Raw genomic sequence first — 27,773 nt, forward strand, 5'->3', positions numbered from 1 at the left:
TCTCTGCTTAGGCTGCTGCCCCCACGACCCGGCCTCGGATAAAGCGGATGAAGATGGATGGATGGATGGATGGATCTTGTCTCTTCAGAATATTTTCATCTGGTTTTTATTTGTTGATGAACGTGTCAGTGCTTTTCGTCATCATTTGTGTCCTTGTGCATTTATTTTTATTTAGTTATCGTCTTGTTTTTGTCAGCAAAACTATGATGAAAATTACTAGTCGATGAAATTGAAATAGGAGCTGGTTTCCTCAAAAGATTACATTGATATCTCATTGGTATCTCAAGGCTACATCCCATTTTGCTTTTGGAAACACTAAAAATCCCAAGCTGTACTGTGAGGTCTCTGAGATATGCTGGGGAATATTTCTTTCTTGGTGGTGTTGGTGAATAACTGCTGTGCTATAAAACAAAACTTTAACCTCCTAAGACCTGAACTCTTTCATGGCATGCATTTTTAATTTTTCTTTACAATTCTCTTTGTTCTATAACACTATGAAGTCACAATTGAGTAATGATGTGCAAAACTCTTTATTTGGTGTCTGAACACAGCAGCATTTTTCTTGAGCACAAAAACAAAATGAGAAAGAACAATTGTTCCCGTTTGACCAATATGGCTCCTTTGAAAGCCATCTGAAAGAGCAAAATTTAGTTCTGTGGTCAAGACAACCCAAAATGTGATGCCCCCATATGTGCACGCCAGGTCCCAGGAGGTTAAGGTCTTTAACCTTCCTCCATGTCTCAAGCAACCTCTTAGCTTGGAAAGACGTAAGTCTGGTTTTAAACTTCCATTTTGTATTCAGGCTTTTACCTGGATGAGATCTCGGGCAACCAACTCTGTCTCCCCTGCAGGAATGCTGTCGTCCAAGACCTCCCATCGCTCCCCCAGGCGAAACTCCATGACATAATGCTGGATAGGTGCTGTGTGATTGGCAGGCGGAATCCAGGTGAGCAGGACTCCCTGCTGCGTGCGATTGGCTGTGAGGCACCGTGGTGGGGTAAGCAGCACCAATGGTTCAGGGGTACTTGTAGGAAATACTGGAAGAGCATTTTAGAGTTGAAAATGTCTGTTAAAGATTCAGTTATCTTGAGCAAGTAGCAAGTGTCCATTGGCAGGATAAAAGTGAATCAGCTCCCCTTTACACACTGACACTATCACACATTTAAATCTAACTGTGACAATAATGGTGATGCATTATATCAAAGCTACCACATACACCACATTTATAAGCATTTTATTCTGGTAGCATATATGTCAGTCACAACTTAGCATTTTTTGCTAGCACCCTTACAGCATTATCATCTTTAAGGTATGCTAAATTTAATCCAGCCTTGCTAAACTGCTATTTGAGCGGTTGCACTGCATACATTACAGAGGAATTTTGACTCAGATTATCTTTTAGCATTAATGTAAATTCATACATTTTGTTTTTATTGTATTTTAAGTTAATCTGGGTTAAAAGTAACTTTTGTTGGACCACCACCTAATTTTTTGACTTGAATTTATGAAGTGGTTAATCGTGAACAAGAAAGAACTAAACTAGACTGGTAGTTATACAGCACTTTTCTATTCAATTGTCTATTTATCTATCCGGTTGTTCAGTCTGACGTCACTAGCCGTGTCTGGGTCTAAACTCCGCTGCAGGTCCATATATCAAACGATCACTATGGCATTACTGAGAGTTGAAAAACTGTCTAAAGTCTTTCATCTTTAATAAAATGATCAGCGTTCTGCTCTACCAGGTGTAACAATTGAGTTTAACATCCAGGCATCCATGAAAACTGAATTTATGACATTTAACGGAGTTAGAAGTTAGCAGGGAGTTAGCTCGCTAGCTTCTATCTAAATACAGTATAGCATGTCCTGACTGCGGGGTTTTGGAAACAAATTAAAACGTACAGCTTTCTTATCACTTCCAGCATAAATGAAGACAGAAAACTAAACAGCAGTGACGTTTGTAGGGTTACTGAAGTTGGGCTAGCTGGTATATAATGATGTGCTACGTGACCGCTAGCGACATAGCTATGTTAGCATAATATAAACAAGCTAACTTTTTTTTCTCCACTCGATAAAAGTTAACGTGAGTGTTCTCGGTGGTCAGAAACAAATGTAATCGCATGGCAGGATGCTGTAAAAGGACCAAACTTCAGCCAGGAGAACAACTGAGATAATCCATCCACAATACGAGGTTAGTCATTCATATACTGCTGCATGGGCTGGGCTGTAGTTACATCCTAAGGTTTTAAAAACTGAGCTTAAATAAATGATTAGCGGTAATAAAAGCCGAGGGAGGTCAACAGGGACCACTGATTGTTTTAGGAGCTTTTTGAGATCAAATAGAAGAAAATACATAACATTAAACATGTTAACAACACAAAAGCCATATTAAACGCAGACTACTTTAGACCCGGAAGTAGGATTCGTCGCGTCATCACTGAACAACCGGATACCTACTTTAACCACCCACACTCCAGCAGATGACCAGGGGGTAATACGGTTCAGTATACTGCTCAAGGATACTTTGAATCCTGGAGTGCAGGAGCCGGGGATCAATTCACTTTCAACTGGAAGACCTACTAGGCGACCTACTACCTGATCCACACCTGCACTAATAACAGTTCACTCTGTTCATTTAACAAAACTTTTAAAGACACAAAACTAGCAAGTTAGCAAACATCTGATTGTGGAACATTTGGCAAATCTAACAGACTATTTCTTTTTCATAGATCATAATCTTTGAAATTTTGTGTTTATTATCTCTCTTAATTTGAGTGCCTTGTACGCTCATATGATCAGGTGAAAAATAAAGTAAAGGCTTTACATCCGATCAAATGAATGTTATTTAGAATTGTAGCTTACATATGAAAATGTAACCAGCATTTGTAAACATTTTGACCTACCAATTTATTCGTTAAAATATTTACACTCATTCTTTCAAACTCGTTCACTAACTTCGGTGGTAAAAACGTGAATAAAGATGTTTCCAAAATATCTATTAGTTCTACTTTTTCCAAAGACGCCACTATAAGCTGATTGTCATTTAGATTTAAAAAGTTTAAAAGTAAACATTTCTTAACAAAGGTCAGCAAATGAACCACTGAGCTGGTGACTGTTGGTGTAACCTTCAGGTCTATGAGATACTAGAAGTTAGTTCTATGTATTGGTGTAATGACACAAAACTGATCCTGACTGTGTTTCGATTAAAATGTTTCTTTGCACATGATGGTTAAATATGGTACTAAATATATCACACTAGTGTTTTTATTTGAAATGATGGGGAGTTGGCTGTTTTCTGTGTATAGAAGACACGTTAGCATTTTTTTAAATAAAGATTCAGTTTCAACTCAGCTTCGGAAGATAAGAGGTAATAACTATGTACCTCACTTCATATTTAATTTAACTAACTAGCCAGCAATTCACTTTATTATTCACTGAGACAAAAGTATTCTGGGAAAATTAAACTAATTCTTAAATGAAAAAAACATTTAAACAACATTTCATGAATAAAGGTGACATGAAAATGCAAAGATATCACTATTCCTTTAGTCTGTGAAAGATCACACGACCAGCACTCACACAGAGAGTGTTGTTTGGCCTCCCCGGAGCCGATGTGTGAGTTGTTAACTTGTTAGACTTTATTTACAGCACAGATCCTCCTGAAATTACTTCTCTACTACTGTAGTGTGATGTTTAATTGGAAGAACATTTAAGAAGTGCCTTTTTGTGCCTTTTAATGATAAATATTAGAATGCAAATTAAGATCAATATAATTTAAAATAGCCTACTACTTTTCGAACACTTGCATGACATGAAAAACATGTCCGGGTGATTTTTCTTAGTTCAGTGTTTTTTGCATCTCTCTCTACTTGCCTGCCAAAGCTGTTTTATTATTGGATCCTTTCCTCCTGGTTAAGCAGTAGTGGGTGTACTCACCTAGTGTGTTCACAGTGACAACCTCGCTGAAGGGGCCTGTGCCAAGCTTGTTTTGGGCCAGGACGCTAAACTGGTATGTTGTCTCTGGCTCTAAGCCGGGCACCACCATCCAGTCGTGGCCTCCAGGCACAGGTATGGAAAGCCAGTCATACGGACCTAAACGCTCCCTCTTCAGCCTGCACAGGAGTCATGATGAGATGCAGGTACACAGACAGGAAAAATATTGAAGAAATAAATCAGGAGGTGAGAGGAAGACTTTTTTTAAATCTTTCGGACAAAATGGACATTTATTTACAACAGTTACAACTATATTCAAGTCTTTTCTCAGCACAAGTTTCATCACACAGTGTAGCGCATTATAATGATTTATCATAATGTAATCTATTTGATCTCAAACCTAAATTCAACATTGCATAGGTTAATTGTATGGATCTGAATTGAATTGAATGTACCACATATTTTGTTTCATTGTTCACAACACAGTTTTGACTTGATGGTATTAAGCCCATGCCGAGCTCAGCTTTGCAGTTTGCTGTTTGCCCATGCCACACATTCAGCTGTGCCTCATCAATCAAATCAAGCAGACAACTGTGCGCAAACAAAAACAGCAACAACCTTCAGTCTAAAGCACTGCGATAATAAAACTTTACAATCAGCTCTCAGGTACCAAGAAATGAAGTAACTTTCTTTAACACATTAACTACGACCTCGTTTCCAAAAAAAGCTGAAACACTGTGAGAAATGAAAATAACATCACAGTATACAAATTTATAAATAATTTATATTTAAGTGAATATATTTTTAAATAAATGCTATGTGGTTAAAATACAACAGAAGCAACATATTAAAATCTTGAAATGTGTCTACATGTTGAAAAATATATGCTTATTTTGTACCTGATGACAGCAACACATTTAAAACAGTTAGACTAGGCCCATGTTTAGCACTGTGTAGCATCATCTCTTCTTTTACCAATGGTAAACATTTAAGAACATAGGAGCATAATTGTTATGATTTTAAAGTCTCATTCTTGCTTGTTGTAGGATCTCAGCTGCTCAGTACTGTAATTTAAGGTCTCCTTTTTGGGTGAAAATAAATGCTGCTCCAAAACCCGTACATATCATTCAGTGTTAATGGTTTATCCACAGAGGAAAATTCACCCATGGTAACTAATACATAGCACTGCAATTGCAAATTATAAACTGTATGACAGTGACATCATGGTCTCTATTTTAGCCTTGCAGGACGAGGTCTGCATAATTTCCATAACTGCCCTGCGGTCATGCAGACCACAAAACTGTTTTGCAGTTTCTGTCAGTCCACCTTACAGTGCTGTCAAGAAGTATTTGCCCACTTCTTGATTTTGTAGTTTTTATCAATGGGATAATAACAATCATCATCTCAAATGACAAATGTTTGGAGGTGCTTGCTGAAGCTGACGGAAATGACATAAATGTACAAAGAAGAGGAAAAACCTGAGAGACCTATGGGGCCTTACACATTTGAGATCATTGAGCAAATTTTAATATTAGACAAGAATAACTCGAGTAAATACAAAATGCGAATTTAAAATGATTATTGAGGAGAATGATTATTGAGGAGAAATGCTATCCAAACCTACCAGGCCCTAAATTTAAAGTAATTGCCCCCAAAGCCTAATAACTGCTTGTGTCTTCCTTCATAGCAAGAACTCAATCTGGTCGCGGCATATGGCCGCCCCTTCCTGAGCATGGTTCTGCTGGAGGTTTCTTCCTGTTAAAAGGGAGTTTTTCCTTCTTACTGTCGACAAAGCGCTTGTTCATAGTGAGTCATCAGTTTGTTGGGGTTTTCTCTGTATTGGTGTAGGGCCTTTACCTTACAATACAAAGTGCCTCAAGGTAACTGTTGTTGTGATTTGGCGATATCTAAATAAAACTGAACTGAATTGAATTGCAACTAAACATTTGCAGTATGTCAAGGCTCACACTCAGATGTGAGACACTGAAGCAAAAGTTTAGCAGATTTACAGCAAGCATGGAGCAGGGTATTGTAAATGGTCTGTATTTGTATAGCGCTTTATTGTCAGAGTGGAACGGGCAGTCTGGCAGGGAGATAGTCCACTTAATTCTCTCTCTCTAATTTTACAGATGACTCACTTCCAGATTCTCTCTCTGAAGGTTTCTCGAGACTGAAAGAGTGCACAGAGGAAAGCTGGGTTTGTTCTAAGGCTTAGAACAAACCCAGCTTTCCTCTGTGCACTTAGAATCTAAGCCATTCCAGTCCAACACAGTGAACACACAGAAGCCAGACAATGCTACTTCAGTAACTCCAACAATCTAGCAACCCATCTGAGCCTTAAGTATCAGATGGGTTAACGTTCCACACAGGTGGGTTGATTGGCAACAACTTCCAGGTGTGAAAAACCAGGAGGGTGAGAAAACCCAGAGGAATCCCGCCTCTGAAACAAACAGAGTAAACCCACGCACACACTGAAAGGAGACAGGGAGAGTGGAAAAAAACCCACAAAGGAGAAGAAACGGACAGAAATGGCACACAGGAGCACCAGGAGACCGTGCCAGTACCATCTGTCATAGTTCTAGGTCATTTGACCCAGCTTTCGGGGTTATGGTTTCTTTGTGTTGTAATCTTTTAGTTTTCTATTATTTAGTGTTGAGTTTATCTTTGTATTTGCTGCTATGTTTAGTTATAATTGTTTCCATGTTGTCTGGTCGAGGTGTCTCATCTCCTCTTCCTGTTTACATGTTTTCCTCCACGTGTTTTGTTCCATGTCTCCCATGCCCGTCATGTTTCGCTCCCTCTGTCAAGTGTCCCCTCTCGATCCCTCTCTCAGGCTCCTGTTGTCACAGTCTATATCTCACTATGTTTCCTGTTTTATTTTGACAGTCTTGCGTTCCATGTTCAATGTGTGTAGCTTTGCTTCCCCTGTGGCGTTATGTTCATTTGTGTCAGCTGTGTTTCCACTTCCCTAGTTACCGTTCTGTGTATTTATGTTCTCTGTCTCCCTTTGTTCATTGTGAATTCATCGGTTTACCTCCTGTCGTCTCCGTGGTTCATGTTTTCAGGATTTTCAGGTTTCATGTTTTAGTTACTCCCAGTCTAGGTTTTGTTAGTTCTCGTTCTGTTTATTTTCTTGTTTGTTTTCATGTGTTTCATCTGCCTCAATAATGGCTCCACACCACAACACGCCGGCTACTCGGCCGTAACACCGCCTGCTTAATAGGAGCCTCTTAGTGACATACTGGGTTTTTGGAATACTTTTGATGGAACCCCTTGACCAGTGAGGGATCCAAAATGGCAGACCATGGAACCCTGTGTCTTTTGTCTTGCACATAACCCCAATCAATAACTCCCAATCACCCAGGTAGGTGGGGAGGGGAAGGAGGGGGATTGGAAAAAGGGCACAGAGGACTGAAACAGACAGGTTTCAGCTAATGAGTTTTGGGTCTTAGGCAGTTTCAAAGAGACAGTGACAGGGTTGATTATGATCTCCTTTTTGTAGTGTAGTTGAAAGACAGTTTTTTAGATTCATCATAATTTCATACTTTTGAAGACAACCTGACTTTTTGACCTGGAAGGTACGCAGGTGCCAAAAGATGATGGCTACCCAGTCACTTGGTCTCTATGTTCTAAGCAAGACTGCTTGGGTTGCTCTCTTTAACTAAAGACAGCGACAAAGGTGATGCTAAACAGATGGAACAGAGCTCACCTTCCTGAGATGGGACCAGTGATAGCTGGTGACTGAGGGACACCTTGAAGAGAGACCTGTAAACATGGAGGTCATGTAGTTGTGAGCATACTCTAGCCAGGGAAGTTGCAAGCTACAAGTGCACTACCCACAGAGGGTCCACTTCCAGTTCCTGGTTAATCTTTTCAGTCTGTCTGAGATTGGAAACCAGAAGAGAAACTAACCTAGACACCAATTGCACCAATTCCAGCCCTCCAGACTCTAGAGGTGAACTGTGAGCCAAGATCAGAGACAATATCCTAAGGAATTCAGTGGTGACAGAACACACATGGTCAGTAAGTAATTGAGCAGTCACTAATGAAACAAAATAGGAAGCCTTGGAACACTGATTGACTATGGTCAGTGGCACTATGGTGTTACCTGACGAAGGAGACAGACCGGCTACAAAACCCAAGGCTCAAAAAAGACTCAATCTCCAGGGCAAGGAGTCCAACGATGCACGAATGGGCTCATACTTGGAAACTTGGAACTCTATCAAAGAATACATGCCACGTAGCGTGACGGGAGTCAGTCATATGGCCGCTTAGAAGACAAATCCACATCCAGGGGGATAGAATTAGGCACAGATGATGCCAATGAATGATAGATTCAGGGGCGATCGTGGCTCAAGAGTTGGCACTTCGTCTTGTGATCGGAAGGTTGCCGGCTTGAGTCCCGGCTCAGACAGTCTTAGTCATTGTGTCCTTGGGCAAGACACTTCACCTACTGGTGATGGCCAGAGGGGCCGATGGCACGATATGGCAGCCTCGCTTCTGTCAATCTGCCCCAAGGCAGCTGTGGCTACAACTGTGGTTTGCCTCCATCAGTGTGTGAATGAATAGTGGAATTGTAAAGCGCTTTGAGGGTCTCGAAAAGCGCTATATAAATGCAATCCATTATTATTATTAGATGTATTTTTCCATTACTTCGTTTGGCTCGTCCATAGAGACGGTTTGTGGGGAGAGGTGATCCAGGAAGGACATCAATCGAACAATCATTTTTTTCCCTTAATAAATGAAATCATTATTAAAAAAATACTGGTGGCAGCCAATGGTACTCCTCCTCCTAGCCTCCTAGTAGGTGCACATATGGTATCAATTTCCTACTTTTCCTTGTTCTTAAGTTATTGCATTCATAAGATTTTCAGAAAACTTGATCTCTGAAACCTAACCTTGAGGTCAAAGTCACTGAGATTCGAACTCATCCAAGATTTCTGGTATCAATTTCTAGTCCTAAGTCACTTCCTTCTCAATGGTCACGGTTTCCTATGAGATTTTCTGTAGATTCACTTAAACTGAAGCTCGTACATCACTTCGTTTTCGAGTTATGACATTTACAAACTTGGGTGTCCACGTCACCCGCCCCATCAGCCTTTTACAGAAAAACTGCATTTTGTATTTACTCGGGCTTTCTTTGCCTAATATTAAAATTAGTTTGATGATCTTAAACACATAGGTATGTCAAGGGGAAGGGCGGAAATATCACAGCACTGTAAGTGAACCCATAAAAAAAATGTTTCATTTCCAGATCTTATTTGAACAACTTCCACCTTTGTCTGGCAGGGTTTAGACTTGCATGAATGCAGCAAAACAGTGTCCACTTAGGGTTTTCAGAATCATCTCTGTGCTGATGTTTGGACCTATACTAGTACCCTAAAGTGCTTTAAACAATCAGTAAGTGTATCAGCTGTAGTGGAAAGGTTTAAAGACCCTTTTAAATGACAGCAGAAGTCTAGAGGGATCTGATGCTTGTTGTCAGTATGAAGATTAATTAATATTAATTGAAGCAGCTGCCTCCTTGTTTTTATATCTGTGCTGCTCTCTGGTCTCATCACTGTGTTACTAAAGTATGATGGGTTGCGGAAAGCATGTGGGGCTTAATTTAGTCGAGCCTGATCCTGTGGATGTGAACACGGCATCGTAAATATCAAATGAACTTCACACCAGCAATACTGCTGATGTTTAAGCTAATGATCCCTAATAATCTTTACTTGCATATTGTGTGATTTGTGGCAAGTACAAGTAGTACTCTCGTGTTTAATGTTGTAAACACTGTGCTATAAAGAAATCCACACATATGAGGAATCCCTTCAAATTAGAGCTGGTTGTATGGAATATGGAATAAAGCACTACATTTTCCTTGACTGTCTTATTTAATTTTCAGTGAATATGCTCCCAAACTCGTGTGTAATGACTGGAAAATTGCTTAAGAGGGATTATTCTAAATTGCACTATCTCACCTAATTAGAGACTTCATGTGGTATTGACTTTGTCTATAAAAAGCACAGCTGAATGTTACAATTTTTTTCTTTTACAGTGATTTAACGTGTGCCAGCAGAAGAGACTCAAAAGCTGAACACATAATACAGTCTTGCTAAACTGCCAGATAAAGATACTATACCATCCTCCAGACAATAATATCAAAAACATGGTGCATTACTGTAAAAAGACCATGAGAACTTTCCTGAATTTTGCCTAAATCACTCACTGAATTTTTGTATATCTTGAGTAGTTTTTGTGAAACGGGTGAAGAGCTGATAGGTGACTTATAGCCTTCATTTTAGGGAATGACCAGTCTCATAGGTGCATTTCTCTAATGAAACTAATTAACCTGTTTAACAAACTATTCTTTCAATTCAGACATTAAAATGAAATCATAATTTTCAGGCAATAGTTTGATATAGAACCGTTTAAACTAGAACCATAGAACTGGAGAGGGCATCACTGCTACTCTGGTAAGCAAGGCTAGTTTTTGGCAGCAGCACTATATCTGATGCTCGCTTTATGTCTTTCACTATTTAAGTGGTGAAATTTAAGACATTCGTGTCTTACGTGCATCTCTAGTTTGACAATAACTGCACTTCATAAAGTAGAGATGCATCTTGAGCAACTACCAGAGTGAATTCTTTTGTCTGTATCAATTTTTTGTCATTATGTTTTCAGTACATTTTGTTCAGCTGAGCTATTAATACTCTATATCAGCGGTCCCCAACCCCCGGGCCTCGGACTGGTACCAGTCCGTGAGTCGTTTGGTACCGGGCCGCGAGAGTTGAAGCTCAGGTGTGAAATGTCTGGTTTTCAGGGTTTTTATTGGTTTTCAGCGTTATTTTGTTATCGTTTTTTATCGTTAACTCGGTTTTGCTGGGTCTTTTCACGTGTGTTATGAATAAATCTTCTCTTTTTCGGTACAGGTACTAGTTTTATTTTGTTGTATTTATCCGCGACACCTTAAAGGCCGGTCCGTGAAAATATTGTCGGGCATAAACCGGTCCGTGGCGCAAAAAAGGTTGGGGACCGCTGCTCTATAGTACTGGATTTAAAAAAAAAATCTACTTCAGTCTACCGGAGTTTCTTTGACATCTAATAACTACACAGTGTTCACATCGATCATCCAAAATGCAAATGGTTCCCTTGCAGACCTGGGTTAAAATAGTACCACATGTTCCCTGAAGAAGTTTAAACACCATAGACTTTAACATGTAGACTTTAACAACCCAGGATTAGCAGCACATCATCAACTCACTTTGTACTGCATTATACATTTTGGACATCTCAGATGTAAGAAAATATAAGAATATAAGAAAAGAAAATATTGTGATTCAAAATGTAACAGTACCTGCCATGGCTAAAATCTTGTGAGACTGAACACATATTTTTAACCCAGGCCTTTTCCCTAGTCAAGCAGTGGCAAAGCAGCAGCAGCAGCAGCAGCAGCAGAACAGAGAAGTCTGGGTTGAGTTCAGTTTAGTTGCTGTATTTTTTGTTATTGTTTTTATTGCGTTCCTCAAGAAAACTCCAAGAGCAGAGATGAAAACTCACAGACACTGGAACTCCATGTATTTTCCATCTCTACGTTTTCACAACTGTTCTGAACACAACCCTGGAAAAGACATTTTCAGAAATAACAGAGGACACATTGGAAGAAGAAAAAGCAGGAAGCAAAGCATGCTAGGATGACTCACACATGGCCATACCAGACTGAGAATGTCTGCTGGAAACCTCCATTATATCCTGCTTCCCAAGACACATTGGCCAAAGTGGAGAACGCAGCCACATGGACATTGGTGGGGGCGTGGGGGCTTGTGCCTGCAGAGAGGGAAAGCAATTTTTAAAAGGGCACATTAGTCACCAAGTTGCCCTGCTGTGGTACCCTACATTTATTTTACCTGTCAAACAAACTTATTGTGAGCTGAGTTGGGTCCAGTAATGTAAAATTTTACCTGCATAGTAAATACTACCAGTGAAATGGCTCAATGTATTGTTTACTTGTTATACTTGAGCCAAAAAAACAGGAAAATAATTTGGAGCCAGTGGGATACAGCCATTGCATTCTGCTGATTTGACTGGCTTACATCCATAAATGAGGCACAGTGGTCAGCAAGAACAAAGGCCAAGACAAATAGGCCAAGGCAAACAAGACCAATGACTGCTCTTGGAATTTGACAAGTTATAACTAATTACTGAGCAAAACAGTTCAGAAGTGTGTGATTTTGTTGCTCTGTATTGCATCGTTTAAAGAAAAAGTTCCCCTGCGTCTTTTGTAAAGACGTGTGAGAATTGCAACTATAAGCTCCGAATTGAAAAACAGCAATGAAATGAGTTGAGGTTAGCATTCACACAGCAGTTTCTTCAGAAAATGCATTTTCTAGTTATTAATTATAGATTTCAACCAACAGTTCAAGAATCTCTAACACATAACAAAATGTTACTTTCTAAGCTAGTTAGCTACAGTTAGCTAGTAACTTAGCATTTAGTATTCTAATAATCAGTTAGATCAACCCTCCCTCCCCACTACCATCAATTTAAATGTAGTCAGTTCTGGCTCTAAATAACCATTTTTAGTCTTTTCCTTCAGAGTTGCTACAATATTGCCAACTAATCTTAATCTGCAACATAAAATTAAAAGCTTGGCAGTAAGAAATTAGAAGCTGCTGGGGAAAGAGGCCTTGGTCTACAGCTAACACTATAGTTGCTAAAGAAAGAGAATTTGATATTTGTACGTGTGCGTCTACATATCTATATGTGTTTGTGCATTTATGTATTCAGGTACCTATGACTTGGACGTGCGTGCTGGCAGTGATGCTCGTGGCAACATTGGTGGCGACACACTCCCACTCCCCATGGTCCTCCTTTGTGAGTGACTTCAACTGTAAGCTGCCTCGGGGCAGAACATTGTGCTTGCTTTTACTGGGCTTCCCTACCTGCAATCCACCCGGAGCATGGAAAGATAGAGCCAGCCAATGCAAAAGATAAAGAAAACAGTGCATTGGCATGTGTCATACAAAATGTACACTTAAAAAAAAAAAACCCCAAAAACAACCAGTAGTTTAACAGCTACTAAAAAGCCCAACCTACCATCTGACATCTGCAACAATACAAAATGATAAAATGTGTGTTCAGTAAATGAGAGACAGAAACAATAGCTAATCATACAGTAGTCAGTAAGCAGGATTAAACACACCCCATGATTAAGAAAAGAATTGAGAGAATCTAATATGTTCCCTGATTGCATTTTTTTATAGACATCATTAAAATGTGATTAAAAATGCTACAATGACATACAGTACAGTGAAATTAAAATCGGAGCATCCACTACAGACAGTGATTTTAGAAATGAAGGTTCCTCAGTGGAAAACAGTGAATGTGACATAACACAACAAGAAGCACCGACTAATGAGCTGCCTTACACATGAGATTCAGTGGACAGGCTGTGCACATGTAGGGAGGATGTATGATGTGCAAGGGGTTTTACCTTCCTCCATGTGATGTTGGGAAAAGGGTCTCCCTCTGCTTCACAGGGGATGACCAGTTCTCTTCCAGCCTCCTGCCTGTACACCCCTCCAGGAACCACTGAGAATTTGGGAGGGTCCTGCCCAGAAAGAAATTGAGAAGAGCTGTCTTCACTGAAGAGTACACATGAGTGAAGTTGCATTTAATCCTGGAGACAGATGGATGCTTGTGCCCTTCGTATTCAGGGTGAGATTTATTGAACTGGGCAAATTAACATCATGTTGCAGTTGTCAAAAAAGTGGAAAGAGTGGAAAGGTTTATGTATATTATTCATTTAATCTGAAGCGTTCTAAATAGTTCCTGTATTTCAAATAAATAAAAAATGTTGCAATATACAGTAAACTGTCTGCAAATGAGAAAACAAATCCACACCTTTCAGACTTCAGTAAGTCCTATCAGTAAACCTTTAAATGCCAGAAGAGGGAAGTGCTGAGTATTCACATATGTGGCCTAAATATATGTACCTTTAGCACCAGGGGAGCAGGAGGCGACCATCCCATGGAACCCAGGGCATTGTAAGGCATGCAGGTATAGGTACCAAGAGAGTCCTCCGTCACCTCTGCCACACGGATGCTCCCATCTTCCATTTGACTCCAACCAGGGTACTAAGGATGGAGAAATTGTGCTCAGCGGATAAGAAGGAGTAGACAGATTACCAGTGTAATGGTTGTCAGTAAATATGATTAAAAAAATCCTGAATCTCTTCTCTTGAGTAAGAAACAGAGAAGTGCACTTAAAGAAAAACAGTCAATGTGAAAAATGTAATCACAACAGCAGGAATGAAGCATTCATTTCCAGTCTAAAGTTAGGAAAAGTGGAAGAAAGGGACAAAAGCAGCAAAGCGCCGGCTCACCTTATCTATCCGCAGAGGGAGGCCATCTTTTTTCCACTTAACCAGAGTTACAGGGGGGTTGGCATCTACAGGACAGCGAATGAAGCCAGGCAGACCAATGGCTGCGTAGATGACTGATGGCATGTTTACCACACGGGCAGGATCTGGTAAAAAAAAAAAACACAAAGAGAGAATAACCCACATGCTAAACCATCACTTTGTGGCAGCGCAATGCCTGTTAGTAGTTCTAGTAGATGTGCAGAGAAACAGAGAGGGCACTGTTCACAGAATGTGGGCTCATCATCAAAATAATTGAAATAATGACAAAATAAAATTAATAAATGAATCCAGTTATGTATATGAAGAACATCTGGTCTGGTGAATCCTGGTTATTGTCAGACACCTCTGCACCTTCATTATATTCAGAATCTAAAACTTTTCTTTTCCTAAAAAGTATTGTTTGGAAAATGAATGTCAGTACGATCTGCTATTTTCTGCCGTTTGATGTTTTCAGCTCCCCCGAGGCACATCTACTACACAATATTAATACTAATAACATGCTTTTACTTGTCTTTTTTCCAATCTGTCAAAGCTTACATGTAGGGACGGCATCACTGTTGACTTGAAATGACTTTAGATTCAGATGGATGCATTGGTTTCTAGTGATTAAATTACACAAAATCGCATCTTCCATGGAAATTGATTAGGCTGGACAAAATGTCAGACTGTACATGGAAATTACAAGTTTACTATTCTGTCTGTTTGCTAATTCATCCATCACAAGTAGTTGATGACTTTGCTCTTCATAACACTGTCTGATGTGTAAAGGTACCTTTTAGGAATTTGGGGAAATATGCTATGTTAGGTCCACGTCTTCCAAAGGTGAGAAAAATCATACTACCATCGCATCTGCCTCTGCTTATTTACTATTTAGAAGCTACAGCTACAGCATATGGTTGAGATGTAGCACCAAAGGACAGCTCCTCCACTGTGTTTTATAGCTGTGACACTCAATGTACCAACTGATAATATCCATCCCATCCATCCATTCGCTTCCGCTTATCCTTTTCAGGGTCGCGGGGGGTGCTGGAGCCTATCCCAGCTGTCATAGGGCGAAAGGCGGGGTACACCCTGGACAGGTCGCCAGTCTGTCGCAGGGCTAACACACAGGGACAGACAACCATTCACACTCACATTCACACCTAGTGGCAATTTGGATTATCCAATTAACCTATCCCCACAAGGTGCATGTCTTTGGACGGTGGGAGGAAGCCGGAGTACCCGGAGGGAACCCACGCAAACACGGGGAGAACATGCAAACTCCACACAGAAAGACCCCGGGCTGATGGTGGAATTGAACTCAGGACCTTCTTGCTGTGCGGCAACAGTGCTAGCCACCGTGCTGCCCCTCAACTGATAATAATTTGAACCAAAAATTTATAAACATAAAACCTGTTGCCACTGATTTTTGGTGTAGTTCTTATGTAATTTGACATACCTCAGCCTTTCCCTTTCTTAAGAATGGCTTCTTGACAGCAACCCTTCTTCTGAGACCGTTTCTGATGAGGTATCAGTAGCTGGATCAACGAAAGGGTCAGATGGAGCTCTTGGGGCATGTGTCAGGTCCTTGGTGGATTTTTTAATATTCTTAAGGACACTTTCAGACACTGTCCCTATGCTGTAGATTGACTGTTACTATCTTTGTGCTTCACTTGAGCAGTTTTCTTAAGGTTTTTAAGGACATGCCACACAGCATCTTTTTGGTGGAATAATACTATTTTATGATTGCCTTAACTTTGGCATTTCATGTAGATTTAGCTAAAAATATAGGAAGAAATTATGCATGTTTACATAAAAAAGTGCCTAAAAATTCGATTAAAAGTTAGATCTTTGATAGGTTGTTATGTGTAGACAAAAAACTAATATATTTATTGAATTAGTTGCGTTCTTTATCCTTAAATTATTCATAGGTCAGTGTTAAATGGCTTAACAAGCAAATAGACATTTCTCTGACAATGATCAGATACAAGGACTGGGCTGAAAATGAGTGAAAAAAGTACCTGACTTCTCAGAGGTCAGGTACTTTGATACTAACCTAGATTTAAACAGTTAGTTTGAAGCCCCTATTGGGCTGAATGAGGAATGGAGCTTCAATATTCTTTCAGTGGTCACGGAAATATAAAAAAGTATTGAATTATAAGGCAACTTTGATAAATTCTAAAACAGTTTGGCAACCAAAGCAAGGTTTTACAAGCTTTTGTCACTTCTACGCTAGATGTTTGCTACACACACACACACAGTTTCAAAACATTAGACCTTCATTAATGACTCAATTCAACATGATCGTCACTGCTCGTCTCGTCAGAGAACTGAACAAATTACATGCTAATTGTGATACAGGTGCCACCACATACCTGAAACAATCTTGAACCTCTGTGCTCAAGCAATAACATAACAGCATGACATGTTAATATGTTCATTTTTCTTATAATGTATCCAGTAACTTTAAATAGTCTCAAACCTTACCTAAATATTACTAAGTCAGATGAAAGTTGTTGTGATTTTCAAATGTATTTGTAGTCACAGTTAGTTACAGACAAAATCAAATTCCTGTGACATCATGTGACACATAAACTACCTCATTCAATCATTCAGAGCAGCTCGGATTAGTTCAAGGTTATGTGATCGTCTCTACTTTAGCAGACATCCTTCCAGATTTCCCCTCTCAATTTTAACTCTCAAATAATAGGGATTTGCTATGATGAACAAGCTCAGCCCCTTGGTTTCTTTGGGACAGAAAGGATGACTGATGGAGGGAAAGGGAAGCAAAACGTATTCAATCTGGAATTGTAAAGGGGTGAGAATAGTGTAATGTCTGAATGAGGTCAGGGAGGAAAGCTTCACAGTAAGCACTGGGTGATAAGGAGGAGAGATGGTGTGAGTGGGAGGAGTGCTATCTGCAGAGCGATGGAGAGAAGGGCGAGTGAGGCTGAGCGTGGGAAAGAACACAGGTGAGAGAGGGAGAAAAAGAGACGTGTCACCAAAACAACTTTGTACTACAGTAGTTGTCCTCTAAAGTCCAAACCTCTGGCCGACCGTCATTCTGCCACAAAGAGCCCAGAGCAGCACTGCCACTGGCACCACAGTCAAGTTTCTAAATATAGCTCTGAGACAGCCTATCGCTCACGACACGCTGGTTCCCACTATAAGATGCTTTGGGGGAAGTTATTCCCTGGCAAATGCTTCGGGGAGAAAGACACAGACAGCTGAGGAGAGAGATTTAAACCAAATAAGACATGAAAAAGAATAATGACATAAATAGGGAGAGTGGTTGAGGATTGATAGAGAGAGATAAAAAAGGATGAGGTGAGAATAAGAGGAAAGAAAGAAAAGAGAGAGCCCTCTGCAGTCAAACAGAAAAGTGGTCCTACAGCAATGATGTAATCCCCTCTCCTCTCACTGCTCCCTCCCTCTTGTGACTGCTGTTGCTACCTCTGTTCTCTCTCTCTCTCTCTCACACACACACACACACACACACACACACACACACACACACAGACACACACCACAATCTAACAAAGCGGGAGAGTGAGGGAATTCAAATTGTCTGTTGCCTTGACTACTGCTGATGGCCGGTCACCAGCAGACAAGGCCGAGCTCTCAGTGCTCGTCCTGAGACATGCAAATAAAAGCCAGATGCTTTTATTTAGTGGCTCAAGCTGGGAGTGACTGATGGACTGATAGAGTGTTTTATGATGGGACAGAGAAATGAGGAGGCAGTAATAATCATGAAGATGGGGAAGGGAGAGACAGAGACGTGCTGGTGTGCATATGAACAAATATTCATAAATGGGTACAAATCAGAAGAAGTAGTGAGGGAAGAGAAGGGGAGAAAAGGGAGGATGTGGGCAGAAAGCAACCAGAAGCAAAATAAAACAGAAAAGTATATTTGAGAGGCAAAACCGGTGTTTGCATGGGATTATATGTTTGGCTGAGAAGTGGAACAGAGTTAGGCGGGAGACTAGTCGAGTGTCCAAAGTGATTCCACGGTGCAGAGCATTTCAGTTGATTTCTGGACACACAGTTTCACAGCTGTGTCAGGTTTGACTCACGCTCAGATGGACAGAAACTGGTGTCCCCTCTTAACAACGCAGAGTGATGAGGAGTTACAATGAGTTGTAGGTTCTAGGGCTCATGTTAGTATTCGGCTTTGTCTTACCCACATCCAATATGTGCACTTTACAAGACTGGAAGATTTTTTCCAAAGCTTTTCCATGTGAATGCGGCAAATGAGGAAAATCTATTAAAAATTAAATCAAAGGCAATCACCTATCCTACATTTTTCTCAAACCTACATAAGTTACAATCAATCATGTGAATGTTACAGGTGTTGAATAAAAAAAAGAAGTTGTCAGGAAGTTTAATCTATTGAAGTTTTCTCACACTGCCTCTAATGCTCTATTACTCGACCTGTCTTACTCGACCTAAATCTTTTTAGCATTTATTAATTTCTGGTGGTTTGATAGCAACTTTTATCAACTGACCAACCTGGAATGGGTATGGACTCATACCCATTGTTTGACAATTCGGGGTCAGTGACGCTGAACAACGATAAAGTGAATCTTTCTTCATGGAGAATATTCAGGGCTGATGAAGCCAAACCAAAAACTGCAGTTCTTCTATTGAACCCCATGCTTCCAAGAAAAAATGATCGACTTAATAGCATTAAAACACAGGTTTGGCCTCTATAAATAATTTACTCCTTCCTTACATCTCTACAGGTGGCAATTTCTTTCTAAATATTTATCCGTCCATCTAGATACTGTAGTTAGGAGTGTGGCCCCTGTGTTGGTGACCCCACAAAGGCCATTGGTCCCTCCACTTATTATAGTCAGTGCACTGGACCTCTGCACTGTCTTAGTGTTGTGCCTTTTTGGAGGGTTTTATGCTTTATTTGACTCTTTCCCCCACAGAACCACAGTTGTATATATTTACCAATTCAATACCGAATGTCATCAATGCCATGATATAAAACATCCAAATATGTCCAACATTCATTTATCTAGCTTTTGAGGGGAAGTTGAAGAATTTGGAGGTCGTCCTACTTTTTCGGATCGGATTTGCTTAGCAGATGGTACAGTGCTCCTTGGACTTGTCCATTGTTCTGAGTGTTGGTCAACCTAGTAAATGCTGTTAATCACTATAACTATTAGTTATATTCAAGTCATGATAATCAATAACAAGAAGTTAATCAGCCAAAACTGTACATTTATATCATAACGTTTTCCTTTTCTTGTTCTCCTCTTCTTCATCTGACTCCACTATCACTGATCTCACCTCGCTCATCTCCTTCTCATTCTCTTCCTCTTTACCTGAAGCCTCATCTCCTGAACTGAAGTCAGAGCTCTAATGCAATCAAATGGACATAAACTCGGTCTTTTATTCCTGATTGAACATGTAATCCTTCTACTGTATCTGCGGAAAGCTGACAGCAAGCTGGTGATAAAAACAGCATCTCATTATAAGCTCAGGCAGTATGTGTGGTGGTTGGCACTATTACCCCACAGCAAAAAGGTCCTGAGTTAGACTGGATGCTAGCTGGCCAGGGAGAGCATGCAGACTACTGTACACACAGAAAGGCTTCCTCCCACACCCCAAAAGCATGCAGTTAGAGGAGTTAGGTTAACTGGTGATTCTAAATTGCCCATAGGTGCCAGCAAGGTGATACAGCGGATATCAAGGAAAATAATACACTGAACCTGGAATATGGATCATATTGACTGAAAGAGTTAAGACATGAAAGTCATTCAGTGTGTAAAATTTTTATTAAATGCAGTTGAAAGCTTCTGCAAAATGCAGAAAAAGTTGCAACAACCATCAAAAGCTGTGATGAAACTGTCTCTCATGGGTGCTGCCCCAGGAAAGGATAAGCAAGATTTCATCCTGCTGCAGAAATGTTCATTTAACAGCACCTCAGACTAGAGCACACACCACTGCTATGTAGAAAGTAAAAAAAAAAGAGAGACAGGGCACTCACATTGCACTGTTAGGTAGGCAGAGGCAGTCGGTGGTCGGCCCAGGCTGTTGCTTGGAGCACACGTGTATTTCCCAGCATCTTCTGGCTTGACGTGGGCAATTATTAAGGAGCCGTCTATGAGAATACTGACTCTGCGCTTTAGGTCACTGTAAAGATGAAGAAAAGGGAAATGATCAGTCAGCCATGCTTTATCTGACATTAGGTCATCTGACTACAAAAGAGGGCTGGCATTTCACTATAATCCAGGTTCTGGTCCAACATAAGACTCAGTTAGAATAGAATAGAATAGAATAGAATAGAATAGAATAGAATAGAATAGAATAATCCTTTAATTGTCCCACAAGGGGAAATTTGGTTATAACAGCAGCCAGAAAGACACATATACAAACATATTTACATTAAGGACAATAGTTACTATAAACAGAGTACTGTACAGTTATTAAATTAAATAAAATTAACTACAGATAAGAGGCAAACCCAGGTTGTAGTGCGAATCGGTTGATTAAATTATTGCAGTTACAGCGCAGATGTAAACATCTATGATTGTTTGGAGCAGTGTTGATTGTACAGTCTGACAGCTGCAGGGAGGAAGGACCTGCGGAAACGCTCCTTCATGCATCGAGGATGCAGCAGTCTGTCACTGAAGGAGCTCTGCAGTTCAGCAACATCTACATGCATGGGGTGGGAGACTCTGTCCATCAGAGATGTTATTTTGGCCAGAGTCCTTCTGTCTCCCACCACCTGCACTGGGTCCAGGGTGCACCCCAGAACAGAGCTGGCCTTCCTGATGAGTTTATCCAAGGTCTTCCTCTCAGCTGCTGATAAACTGCTGCTCCAACATATAACACTGTAAAAAAATGAGAGATGCCACCACAGAGTCATAGAAGGTCTTTAAAAGCGCTCCCTGGACTCCAAATGACCTCAGCAGGTAGCGTCTGCTCTGACCCTTCCTGTAAAGTTCATCGATGTTGTGGCTCCAGTCCAGTTTATTATTCAGGTGACCACCCAGGTACCTATAGGAGTCCACTATCTCAATATCCACTACCTGGATGTTCACCGGTGTCAGTGTGGTGGGTCTGCGTCTCCGGAAGTCCACCACCAACTCCTTCGTTTTCCCGGCGTTGATCAGCAGGTGGTTCTGCTGACACCAGTCTACAAAGTCCAGAGTCCACTGTCTGTACTCTGAGTCCTCCTCACCTGTGATGAGGCCGACTATGGCAGAGTCGTCAGAGAACTTCAGTAGGTGGCAGCGTGGGGAGTTGATGGAGAAGTCTGCAGTGTAGAGGGTGAAGAAGAACGGTGCCAGCACAGTTCCCTGTGGGGCCCCCGTACTGCAAACCAGCATATCAGAGACACAGCCCTGTGACCTCACATACTGTGGACGTTCTGTGAGGTAGTCCAGTATCCACTGGGACATGTGGTGGTCCACTCCCGATAGCTCCAGCTTGTCTCTCAGAAGTCGTGGCTGCTGTAGTAGTTAGTCCACTGTAGCAATCTTCCACAGTGAAGCTTTACACGCCAGTTGAGGAACGTTAGTCAATGACATTATGGACAGATACACATATATGTTGGTCATTCATTGATGATATAAGACCCCTGTATTTAACCTCTATATTTAACTTGCTCTTTTTTGCTTATTTCCCAGCGGATATGTAACTTTGACTTGTGTGTAACATGTAGCTTGAGTCATGATTCACAGCTGGTTGCAGAGGAACTATAAGTCTACAGGCTTCAAAAGTAGCTGGAAATCACAGGAGCATGTACTTCCCCATGCTTGTTACTTACTACCCTACAGCACAAAATAATTTAAGTGTGAGGTTGAGGGATTTATTGATGCCAGTACCACATCGTATATTTCAGACAAAAACTCTATAAACCATTCAGTTTGTAACTCTGTGCCAGAAGGGAAGAAGGGGATCACAGAGGTCCAGGTTCATGCTTAGCTTAGCGTCAGACACAGTGCTGCAGATTTCTCAGCTGCCCCTTCATCCAACCATAATCCTTTTTGTCATCCAAAAGGTGTTTGGAGGTTGTTTTTTTATTTTTCTCAATTTTCAGTTGTTTCGCTTCTATTAGACATTAAAGGTGGAAAAAAGAGGAGCGAGGAGAAAGAGAGAGTGGGAAAATACAGGATGTATCACAGTCCTGGGTTATTCTCACCCAGCATTTTGAGTTTCTTGTCTTTTGGTTCTTTGAGTCTTTTTTATTTATTAGGTTCTCTGTGTATTTTATATTTCTTTGCCCAGTATGATTATATCCTGTGTTTATTCTGTATTTCTAGTCTTGGTTTGCCTTTGTGATTCCTCCCCTGTCAGTCTTCATATGCATCTGTCTGTTCCCACAGTCCAGGGGTGTCCAACTCCAGGCCTCAAGGGCCGGTGTCCTGCAGGTTTTAGACGTGTCCTTGCTCCTTGATTTAAATGGCTAAATGACCTCCTCAACATGTCTTGAAGTTTTCCAGAGGCCTGGTAATGAACTAATCATTTGATTCAGGTGTGCTGACCCAGGAGGATTTCTAAAACCTGCAGGACACTGACCTTGAGGCCTGGAGTTGGACACCCCTGTCCTACTCAGTCTGCGTTCTTCCTGTTTTGCTTTGATAGGCTGTGTCCCAATTCAGGGTCTGCACGCTTGAAGTACGCATTTTAAGTGCAATTACGTCACCGCCACGCGACGACGGCTGTCCCAATCCGAAGTGTACTTCAAATGCATACTCCAAATGCACCGTCGATTTCCCCAAATATCAAGCGTGGTGCGGTGCACGCTTCATGGTCCCATATATCCCACAATTCATAGCGCGGCAGTGGATAATTTTGCCGCAAAATACGGCAGAAGGGAGCGGCCGAAGAGTGAACTGTCAAAGTACTGAATATCATGTCACTTATTTATGTGCGAATGTTTAATAATGAAGAACATTAAAACATTACTGTTGGCCACATGTCGGCAAAGTTGTGTGACATTAGTGATGTTTGTACTTTCAGCGTTAACTTGGTTTTAAAGCCTATATATATATATATCATAATAATCTGACAATACTATAATATTGGCCATATTATATTTGCATTACCACAGTGGGATGATTTTAGTCTCATGAACAACTAATTGTTATTTACTGACTAATCTTGAAATGACTGCTCAGTACAGAAATGAAGCCCAACAATCATGTTTTACAGCCTGTGGTCTCAGCCTCAGATACTCAACTATCAAAGTGATGTCATGACGAAAGTGCATGACTAACAAAACATTTGTTTCTCCTTCATTTCTGTCAAACAAAGCTGTATGTAACGTTACTCGCGGTTAGTATCATGGTTGCTAGGCAACCTGAACAGCGCGACGAAGGCTAGACCGTCCCATTTCACAAGCCTCTCACTTCCGCACTTCTTGTACTTATAGTACACACCGTACGTAGTACGCGTAGTGCGCGTACTTCAAGCGTGCAGACCCTGAATTGGGACACAGCCATAGTCTCTCATCGGTGTGTGTTCTGTTTTGCTCTTCCCCGTTTCGTCAGTATAATTAGTGCCAGCCGTGTTTCCTCTTGTATTTGGTGTCTGCGTCTTCCTGTGCTCGTCGTCGTAATCTCCCTCACACTGTGTTCTGTTCATAGTTCGTTCCTAGGTTTTACAGTTCAGTTCTGTATTAACTTGTTCCAGCAATAATGCTGAGGTTTTTTGTGTTTGAATCTTTGTCTGTGGGACTGTGTTTGGGTCCAATCCTGCCTTCCACACACAGTACATGACAGGAGAGGACAGGAAAGAAACCAACAAGGTAGATTTAAATGTCATTCTGCTTTTGGTTATCCAAAAGCACTGTGACTGTAAGATATCATCACGCAAAACTGTGGCTAAACAAAACAGGCCCAAATCAACAATCTCCACCACCATGCTTACAGATAGTACCGATGTGCTGTGTGTAGTTGTCTTCTTGGCATTGTGTATTATGGCTGAACATCATTACTTTGGTGCTGCCTGTCAAAAGGAAATTGTTGCAGAAGTCTTGTGGTTTGTACAGATTACAAAAATTTAGTTTACAAAATTTAGTATTTTGGTCTAAATAACCCAAAATGTGATGTCCTCATATGTGGACGCCAGGTCCTAGGAGGTTAATGATCTGTACACGTAGTTATAGAAATAAATAAAAATATTTGCATGAGTCATGGGTGTCTTAAAACTAAAGCTGTTGGACATAAAATACAAACTTTTCTGAATTTCACAACAATGAATTTTTATGGTGTGAGAAGGCAGTTACAAAAATAAGTGCTGGAGCAGTATTATCTATCTATCTATAATCTAATGCACCACAGGAAGTGACAATACTGTTAGAAAACAGCAGCGAGTTCAAAAGTTTAACGATGTGAAAGACAAGCGCTCAGCCTTCTCACAAGCTAAAATGCTGCTGGATTGTAAAACTTACTTCGTCATTGAAGTCTTGTTTAATTACAGGCACAAGACACACTCGCCTCTGAGTAAATCTCTTAATAAATAATCAGTTTCATCAATTATTGAAGAATTCTGCTGCTATGTTATGAAAGCTGTCATGTACAAGCGTGACATGAGAAAACACTAGCCTGTTGTTTTGGTAGTTATTCATTATTTATCCACTGAGCATAGAGTAAGGGGTTTTAGTTCTGCAATGCAAAGGTATCAAATATTTTCATGTCTAATGCCTAAAACCTTAAGTCTCCTAATCTTAAAGGGTTATCTTTGGGAAGAGCGTAGTCAAAAAGTCACGTTAAATTCTGCTCAAAGATGCGGACGTGTTTAGCTGCTCAGTTAAAAAAAGGAGGTATTTCCTCTCTAACTTTCATGCTAGCTTTTGACCATCTATTACTTCTACCTTTTCATCTAACTTAGACACCTCCATACACAACTCTTGATGGCTGGTAGATGCACCTATGGCATGAATGTGAAAGTTCTGGATTCACAATATTTTCAGAAAACTTGACCTCTGACCTTGACTGTTAGCTCAAGGTCACTAAGTTTTAAACTCATCTGAGATTATATGCACCTATGTTATGAATTTCAAAATTCTACATGGCCTACGATTTATTGTATTCACAAACTCGGCTATCCATGCTGCCCGCCTGCCTGGCAAGGTGACACAGCGTTGGCCTTTTACGACTGAGAGGTGACAATGAGTCTGTTGCAAGTCAATTTAAGAAGTTGTTGTGCTGAATATCACCACAACAACAACACAGCACAGACTGTACAAGTAGGTGAGTGATAGAGCAAACAGTAATGAACCCGATCATAACTTTACTTCTTGAAGAAGACGTTGTCCTCTTCCCAGAACCATGTGTAGGTTAGGTTGCGAGGGTAGGCCTCTGCCTGGCAGGTGAAGAAGGCGTCCTGTGAGATGTTCACTGTAATGTTCTCCGGTGGTGATATAATAAACGGAGGGCCTGGTGGGGAAACACACAGAATCAGTTAAACAAACACAAGGCTAAATATTTTCATTGGCAGCTCTAATAAACATTTATCATATATGCTATTTTGCTTGACAGGACATCTGTTTTTCTAGAATGAAAAGGCAACTCTGCTCTCAAAGCTAAATTCTGATCATTCTAGTCACAGAAATCAGTCTAACCTTTAGAAGGTCCAAATGTGACTGGTCACTTTCAAAACACTGATGATGCAGCCAGCTGCTGACGGGTTCAGTTCAGAGAATCTTAAAAAAGCCAACTGGACCTTTTAGGTTAGTGTAGCTGTTTCATCTTTCACCCGAGAGGCTTCTTCAGTCCTTCAAACAAATCATAGGGAGTCCCGGGTATTTAACCCCTAGTGTGGGTTGTTTTCTTTGGAGTTACTCCTGAGGTTCACTGACCCACTGAACATGTAAGATGAGCCAGTGGTGGGTCATTACCATCACCAGGGCTAAAGGGTGAAGCGACTGTAGGACCTTGCCCTACCCCAGGCAAGGTAGGAATTAGGATTTAAGCGGCTGGGAAGGGATGTCAAGACTGCACTGGCAACCATGGACCTGCTCGATGGATGAGCAATTCAGTCAACATTTGGGAATCTCTTTGCTCGCCCTAGAACTCGTTTTTTGTTTTTCTCTCACCCTCCCATAATTCTTGGTTTTCCACAGTTTGAAAATTTTAAATCCACAGATCAACTGCAGTTGCAGTTTCGCTATCTATTTCCCTACTTTCATAAACCTCCAGAGTTTGTCTGACAGCACCATTCCCAGTTCCCCATTACACTTGCGTATCGTTAATCTTTTCTGTTCTGTGAATAAATCTTTTGAACCTCTTAACTGTGGTCTGAGTCTGCTCCCTGGTTCTGGTAAATGCAAAAATATGACAATTTGTTGTCTTGATGCTTGCTTAATTATCCAGGTAGGTAAATCCCAAAAGGTTGATTCTGTTCATTCTGGACGTTCTCAGTGGGAGAAACGTTTCAGTGGGTTTTCATCAGTGGTTGTTGATCAATGGTCGTGACAATTTATATATTAATGATCAAGGAACTGACCTCACAGCCCTTTGTTCATTCAGTGGGCTGGTTTCAGTCATTATGCAATTGTAGTGTTTATAAAGTTGGGGAAACCTGCAGTCAGCTGAGACTGAAGAAGTCACTTGGATAAGTGATGATTTCTTCGCTTTCCACGCTAGGTCCAGATAGAAAGAATCAACCTTTTGGGATGACACGTTGTTACTTTTTGCAAAGTTAAATTAGACGATTTTGCTGTTAAGAGTTACTTCTGTTGTGTGCATATGGCTGTATTTGGCTCATGACTGCGTGCAGTTTGATATTGAAAACATAAAAACTGGAGAATTCTAAGGGAAGTTTTGAAGCACTTCCATCCCAGTCCTGATACACGCAGTTAGACATGTTTTCTACACACTGAGTAACTTTTTGTTGTTGGATATAGAAAAGTTTCTTTCTCCTTAAGGAGTCTACAGTTGGTCTTGTCTTTGTTAAATATACCTCTAATGTGTAAGCCTTTTTTTAAGGTTCAAAGAAAAACGATCTGGGAAGCACGGTTTGGGTTGTTAGTTCATCAGAAATACTTTCTCACTGTGGCTGGACAAACTGTCCTCTTCTGAATTCTCACACCAGACAGTGGGAGAAACATTCATGCGACTTAATGAATTAGGCAGGTTCAATTTGTGACCAAAAGCAGTTCACCTTGTTCTGCTCCTCATGAAAATTAATTGGTGTGGCAGCAGCCGCAATGCATTTTCAAGGAAGTTACCAGTAAAATGTTGAAAGTAATACAAACTAATTATGTGTCAACTCAAATCTGTTCCCACACAGCAAAATCTCCAGTGTTAAATTAACACTGGAGAGTGTCTATATGGGTCCACACCTCTGAGTGTTAAATACAACACTGTTGAGTGTTAAATTAACACTTTTGACAGTGTTATATGTTTAAAAGTAACCTAGTCAGTTTTTGGATTTGATTTTGATTTTGATTTTATTGATTAGCATTCAAATTCAAATCTCAGTGAAAACAGTG

The 27,773-nt window shown here is 40.6% G+C and overlaps 1 protein-coding gene across 2 annotated transcripts in view; it reads right to left on the reverse strand.

Annotated features, from left to right (window-relative positions):
* The window catches only part of igsf9bb (immunoglobulin superfamily, member 9Bb), a 142,227-nt gene that overhangs the window by 41,128 nt on the left and 73,326 nt on the right, over positions 1–27,773 (reverse strand). For both annotated transcript variants that reach the window (XM_013912674.1, XM_013912675.1), the window contains exons 6-14: positions 25,575–25,716; positions 20,316–20,461; positions 14,300–14,442; positions 13,911–14,051; positions 13,409–13,525; positions 12,707–12,857; positions 11,631–11,742; positions 3,934–4,109; positions 811–1,037 (exon numbers count right to left, since the gene is read on the reverse strand). In XM_013912674.1, the coding sequence (XP_013768128.1) occupies positions 811–1,037; positions 3,934–4,109; positions 11,631–11,742; positions 12,707–12,857; positions 13,409–13,525; positions 13,911–14,051; positions 14,300–14,442; positions 20,316–20,461; positions 25,575–25,716 (1,355 nt within the window). The remainder of the gene's footprint in view (positions 1–810; positions 1,038–3,933; positions 4,110–11,630; positions 11,743–12,706; positions 12,858–13,408; positions 13,526–13,910; positions 14,052–14,299; positions 14,443–20,315; positions 20,462–25,574; positions 25,717–27,773) is intronic.

Source organism: Pundamilia nyererei, unplaced genomic scaffold, assembly GCF_000239375.1.
Source record: "Pundamilia nyererei isolate P.nyererei 1_Seehausen unplaced genomic scaffold, PunNye1.0 scaffold00097, whole genome shotgun sequence".
Taxonomy (NCBI): domain Eukaryota; kingdom Metazoa; phylum Chordata; class Actinopteri; order Cichliformes; family Cichlidae; genus Pundamilia; species Pundamilia nyererei.